The sequence below is a fragment of the Aplysia californica genome, unplaced genomic scaffold, assembly GCF_000002075.1.
Source record: "Aplysia californica isolate F4 #8 unplaced genomic scaffold, AplCal3.0 scaffold00077, whole genome shotgun sequence".
Taxonomy (NCBI): domain Eukaryota; kingdom Metazoa; phylum Mollusca; class Gastropoda; order Aplysiida; family Aplysiidae; genus Aplysia; species Aplysia californica.
In genome coordinates this window covers 1,172,703-1,179,598 of record NW_004797347.1, presented here as the reverse complement: position 1 = coordinate 1,179,598, position 6,896 = coordinate 1,172,703, and the positions used below count along the sequence as shown (strand labels likewise).

Here is a 6,896-nt window from a genome sequence, read left to right as displayed (position 1 = left end):
TTCGAGACATTTGGCTCGCGGCTGTTCTATTTGTACCATTCCCTCCACTATTTACTGTCGGTACGATGAAAAAACATTTTTAAAAAATAAATTAATCGTTGGACTACCAAAGTATTAAAAGGCACTACTTGGTGCTATTATGGAAAACTTGTGTAAATGTCCATTCTTTCTGTGTTGTAATAACTTGTGTAGCTTTGACAGACCTCCGAAAACCTTTGATCTATAGTTTTTTTTATAATAGACGCAGGTGTTCTTTATACATGTATTATCATCAACTGTCTGAGATCGAGAGTGAAAGGAAGAAGGGGAGAGGAGAGAGGAGATAGAGTGAGAGAGAGAGCGGGAAAGAGAGAGCGGGAAAGAGAGAGAGAGAGAGAGAGAGAGAGAGAGAGAGAGAGAGAGAGGGGGGGCGAAGGGATTGGGTGTTTTTTTTGTTGGTTTTGTTTAGGGATAGGGGGTGACACTTGACATAAAAGTCAATCAGTCAGCAGAAATGAAGGGAATCGGTGTTAGGTGATAGACGTTTACGGTAGGCCTACTTTCGCACTGCTTGAGGTCATGTAAGTGCTGAAGATTAGAGTTAGAGTTACATTTGTACAATCAATGTACAAGAGAGAAGCAATAAAAAAAATTGAGTGGACAGTTTTGCGGTTGTCGAAAATCCTAATTCTGGTCGCTTTACTTTGTACACTGGTATGATTATCTCTCTTTCTCCTCCTCACTCTTGTTGCTTGCTTGTTCTTTCTCTCCCTCTCTTTCTCCTCCTCACTCTCTCAGACTCTCTTTTTCTTTTGCCTCTCTCTCTCTCTTTCTTACTAACCTCTCTTTATCTCTCTGGTACATATGTACACGTATCTCTCTCTCTCTATCTATCTCCCCACACCCTTCCCTCTCTCTATTTCTCTCCCTCTTCTCTCTGTCCAGGAGAATGTCCAGATAACCACAAGCCAGGAGACCAGTGGTTCAAGCCTGGCTGTCAGAGATGTAACTGCATGGAGGGAATGTGGTCATGTGTTAGGTATGTTGTTGTTGCTGTTGTTGCTGTTGTAGCTGTTGTAGCTGTTGTTGTTGTTGTAGTTTTTGTCTTTTGTTGTGTGTTTTTTGTTGTGTGCGTCTCTCAAAGATGTGCTTGTATGGAGGGGAGGTGGTCAAGTGTCAGGTATGTTGTTGTTGTTGTTGTTGTTGCTGCTGCTGCTGCTGTTGTTGTTGTTGTTGTTGTTGTTGCTGTTGTGTGTCTGTCAGAGATGTGATTGCATGGAGGAAAGATAGTCTTGTTTCTGGTAAATGTATGTTGTTGTTGTTGTTGTTGCTGCTGTTGTTACGGTTGTTGTTGCTGTTGTTGTGTCTGTCAGATATGTTACTGTATGGAAGGAACGTGGTCGTGTGTTATGCATGTTGTTGATGCTGTTTCTGTTGTTGTTGTTCTTTTGTGGTTTATTTTGTTTGTTTGTTTGTTTGTTCTTTTGTTGTTGTTTTTTTTTTTGTTTTTTTTTTGGGGGGGGGGGGGGCTGTCAGAGATGTGCTTGTATCTGTCCTCGGGGTTTTAAGCACCCCGCATTTATTTAGCAAAGTCCGATCCTTTTTTGCATAATTTCTGATTACAGTGGAGTCCACTTATATAACGAGTTCGGAAAAAACGAGAAGTCTGTTATAAAGACACTATTCTAAAACCCCGTTTTTTACTCCTCTTTACCTTTGTAAATAAAATACTGCTATAGCGCTATCAGACAAACATGTGAGTCGGTTATAGCGGAATATTGCTTCTGCTGTGCACAGTGCATAGGCCAATTATACATAATGCAAAACTTCACCAGTTGAGAAACTTGTTGATGATCTTGCAAAACAAAGGATAGGAGATCCCATGTGTGTCAACAATTAAGGCCGGGGCAACTGAGCAGGGAGGGTGTGGCATGCGCAGACAGGCAGAACGCATCGCATGATAGGCCAGCGTAAGCCTAGTTTAGATTATCAAGGCCTACCATGCCTCTCACTTCTCCGATGCGGGAATGGAAAGGTCACAGTGCTGTGATGCATGGAGCGAATGTGTGACGTGCGCAAGCAGACAGAATGCACCACAGGATGGGGTGGGGGGGGGAAACACAGCGGTCTAATTAGCCCAGAGCCCTTTCTTTCTTATCGCCAACGCCGAGCTGTCAGTCCACATCGCTAGATCTAGCACTAGAGAAAGAATCCAGATTCGATTTTTGATCAAGTAAGACCTAGAGGTCATGTTGAAACAAAATCATCACCAGGGGAGATAGCAACAGGAAATAAAAAGAACACCAAACTCATAGATTAGGCCTACTCTACAGTTTCCCCTGAATTTATTACTGGATCCCTTATAGCGAGAATCCAGCTATAACGGACACTTTGCTCCGGTCCGCTCCCTCTCGTTATAACAGGATTCCACTGTATTTTCCTTTACCATTCTTTGTTAAAATTAACAGAATCGCATAATGTCACATTTGGGCTCAGTTTGCATTATTTCAGCTTCTTTGCCGCATAAAATCGCGGGGACAGTTGTATGGAGAGGATGTGGTCTTGTGTCGGGGGTTGTTGTCGTTGTTGTTGTTTTGGTGTTGTTGCTGTTGTTGTTATTGTTGTTGTTCTCGTCGCTGTTGTTGTAATTGTTGTATTGTGTGACTGTATTGAGGGAATGAGGTCGTGCGTTAGGTATGTTGTTGTTGTTGTTGTTATTGTTGTATGTGTTGTTGTTGCTGTTGTGTGTGGCTGCCAGAGATGTGTCTGTGGATAAAAGAAATGTTGTGCTAACTATAAAATACAGACTTTAAAACGTTCAATTTCTAATTTGTACACCGAATATTAGATGCGTTACAAGAGAGTAGTCTAACAAATATAAAAAAAGAAGGAAGAGAGATCAGGATGATAAGTGTTTGATAGGAAAGAAGGAGCAAACCACACCAGAGCACCCACCAACCAACAACAAAATATTTTAAAAGAATGAAAAAATGAAAATATTATGCTGGTTTGTGGGTTTTTTAATGGAGGGAAAATATTTTAAAATCCCCATTTCTTAAAACGTACAATGTACTATAACATGTTCACGTCGGTTTCCTAGTGGTTGGGCTACCGGACTTGTAATGGTGAGGTTGCAGGTTCGGAGGTTCGAGCCGCGGGCCCGACGTTGTGTCTTGGGAAAGGCACTTTACACGAATTTTCCTCACTTCACCCAGGTGGGAAAGGGTACCCAGCTATAGACAATGAAAGATCTTGTCAGTTCGTTAGTGTTTGAGCGCTTAATCAGGTTCTTGCAATGCTTGCTTCCCGGGAAGCTTAGAATGTTTCTGAGTGTACCATGGTCTACTGGGTAATGACATAGTGTAAAGTACATAGAGCTTGCTTTCGAGAGGGGGCATGCGCTATACAAATGCTTTTTAATTTATTTATCATTACACTTTACACTTACTCCCCAGCTGCGGCGTGTACAGCTTTGACAACATTGACCTGACCAAGTGTTACATCCAACACAAGACAGAGCTCGACTACCCCGACTGCTGCACCCCTCACATCACGTGCAAGGGAGACGAGGGCTTTGACGACACCCTGCTCACTCTCGGATAGACCACAATCTTGTAGCAGACCACAATCTACTCAATCTTGGATAGACCACCATAATCTACCCACTCTTGGATAGACCACAGTAATCTACTTTATTCACTCTTGGATAGATTACAATAATCTACTCTTTCTTTGATAAACCACAATAATCTACTCACTCTTGGATAGACTGCAGTTCACCCACTCTGTAAGTTTTTAGTTTTATCTTTAGACTTTAATTAAAATGAATAAAATTCGGAGGTTACTGATCTAATTTGAGAGTGGGTTCTCTTCTTTTGAGTTTTGTCATTGGCTAGGAGGGTATTTGTAAGTTGCTAAATCAGTTTGTTATTATACGTTGCAAAAAAACATTATTACCATGATTAAAAACGTAAAGTTGATCCCGCATCCGATCAGGATATTGGTGATTGCCTTGTTAGTCTAGCATCTGCGTTTGTTGCCATTTTTTTTGGTCCAAAAGTTGCCACAAAAATAACAAAAGTTGCCATTAATTTTCAATCTTTCAACTCCTTGTGACGACGTATTATATAGCATGTTGGTAGAGGTAACTTAATCTAGCACCAGAATTTCTTGTGTTCTGTTTTCAGCAACCAGAAACATTTGTCGCCAAACAGAATGTAAAGCTTGAAAAATAAAGGTTTCACAACAGAATGAAATCAAAATTAGAACAGCACATAAACAACCACAAAAATTAACAAATAAAGACGTGTGTTAACCTATCCGAAGATTTGCCGTTTTAACCCTAAACGAGTGTAATTTAAGAAAAAGTACAGGATATTTACTTACATGTAAATTATGGAATCACACACACAGGGGGCCTGCCAGTGTCAGTATTCAGTTTTGCTAGAGACACGCTCTACCACAATACATTTGTTTTTAAAATTTTCCCCCTGGGTTTGCTTTTCGATTTTTTATTCCCGAGAAGAGTTTTTTTTTTCTTTCTTTTCTTTCTAAAAAAAAAATGGGGGGAAAAAAGGCAAAGATCGTGGCCGCGATTCGCGGGTCATGGCCGCGACAAACGCAGATGCTAGGTTAGTGTGACAACTTCCTGTGCCAACGGCATATTATTGTAGGGTAGACAGCTCCTTTCCACGCCACCCTTACTTCCCCAACTCGAAGTCAAGAATCCACCACTGCTGGGTGGACAGGAGGGGGCGAAAAAAAAAAATCCGCGTCTGAACCGAAGCTCGAACCTGGACTTTCCGCTTCGGAGACGAGCGCACTAAATTACTATGGTTAGTTTACGAAAAATTTGCAACAGTTCAATATTGCAAAGGTACTAGATCTACATAATGTACATGTATGTTGAGCCTCTGGTCAGCGTTTTCCAGTAAGAATCACAAAGAAATTAAGATGTGTTTTGAGTAGACGTAAAGGGTGTTGAGCTACTCTCATTATTTTGTCTTGCGTCCCATTTCAGCACGACGCCACCACACGCCTATTTCTCTTTAGTTGCTTTGTCTATCCAATTTAATCCAGAAGGTGGTGGAACTCTCCCAAACATAAGGTTCCCTTGATGAATAAAATTTGGTGAATACTATGCCTTCATTTATTGTGATAATACACGTATACAGTATCGGTGTATAAAAGAATTTTATTATATATATATCTATATATATCTTCGGATATATATATATATAAAGCACATGTATTATAAAAGACATAGCCTGGAGAGGGATGGGCTCCTCAATGCGATACTGCCCAACTACACACTTCATTGTCAAGACACGGTGAAATCTGGCGCTCGTCAGTTTTGGGGCATACAGAGTTTTTGGTGATAGGTCTGAGCCTGATCATTTGCCTGGATTTTGGTGAAGGAAAAAAACCCCCACTCATGTATCTAGAATGGAAGTCGAGTTATTTGCGATTGAAAGGGGTGGGGTCGCATAGTTTCTGTGGTAAATTAAGTGTGAAAATGGCCACCAAAATGTTGTGGCTTACAAAGCTTGAGAGACCTTGAACCCTGCAAATTTACGTTTTTTGTGTCTTTAATCAAAGTTATTCAGTACAATTTATTTTTAAATGTGTTTTTAAATTTATATAAAAGGTGTTAAGCCAAAAACAAAATGAAAATTCACAAAAACAAAAGTTGCCCAAATGGCTAGAAAAATGCCGGTTTCTTTGATTTCATTATTTTGACGAGCGCCTGATTTCACCACGATTTCTCATTCTCATAAATAAACAAATTACACACATCTAAACAAAAATGCCAGTTATAGCATTAAAAATCTGTTGGAAGTCAATCTTAAACACTCTCTGGACACTGTGCCAATTATTTCCATGAGACATCAGGACTGTCTCAGAGCATGAAGCCCGTACGGATACAGAAAATGTAAGTCAAGACGTTGTGAAAAAGTTGAAAGTTACTTGGAGTCGAACGCCAAGCGCTTTAGATTCTTTGACTGAACGGGAGAATGTTTTATAACAAAAGTTCGTCCATCATGAGTACATGTGTAACAGTAATAGCAAACAACTAATTTAATTATCACAAACGTCCCAACTTGAGTCAGCAACGCGTTTCCTTTGCTCAAGGTTGTAGGGTAGTCTGTATAGTACATGTACAATAATAATTGTATCATTAGTACTAGATCTACAGCTTGACCACTTGTTTTACTTTTGTAAGTTGTTTTTTAAAAAAAAGGGGGGGGGGGGGGAGGCGGGAGCGGAGAAATGTAAATCCTTATATGACGTTCCCATTAGATATATTTATGTGAGGCATTGTGGTGAAATCAGGCGATCGTCAAAATAATGAAATCGAAAAAACAGACATTTTTCTGCCATTTTGGCAATTTTTATCAAATTTATGTTTTTGGACTCAACACCTTGTATGTCCATATAAAAACACAACTATGTCAATGTGAATTTTACTGAAAAACGTTGATTTAAGCTACAAAACACGCCATTTTTCCGTTTTCAAGGACTCTCAAGCTATTGAAGTTACCAAACTTTGGTGACCATTTGCTCGCTAATTTTACCACCGAAACCAGGTGACCCCACCTCCTTCAGTCGCAAACATTTTGACTTCTATTCGAGATAGATGGGCACTTTATTTATTGACAGCAAGGCAATTGAATAAGTTTTCATATGATACCAATAACTCCACATGACCAAAAATAGACGAGCGCCTGATTCCACCGCGTCGTGACACATATTTATATCTATATGTAGCCTATAACTGCCAAGTCTTCAGCTGCCTGTACAACGGCAATTAACGTAACTTGGGTCAAAATTGGCAAATTAGTTAAATACTTGAATGAAGAACTGACGGGGTGTTCCATGCTTCCTCGCCTCTCTTCATAAGGGTCCATTTCAGTGTG

General features: G+C 40.1%; 1 protein-coding gene across 1 annotated transcript; it reads left to right on the top strand.

Annotated features, from left to right (window-relative positions):
* Positions 1 to 924: 924 nt before the first annotated feature.
* LOC101850152 lies at positions 925 to 3,832 on the top strand (the record flags this gene model as incomplete). Its single annotated transcript, XM_013080176.2, is given in 2 exon segments — positions 925 to 1,018; positions 3,435 to 3,832. Coding segments are annotated over 2 exon segments (242 nt in total), but the record flags the coding sequence as incomplete, so codon positions are not given.
* Between the last annotated feature and the right edge of the window lie 3,064 nt (positions 3,833 to 6,896).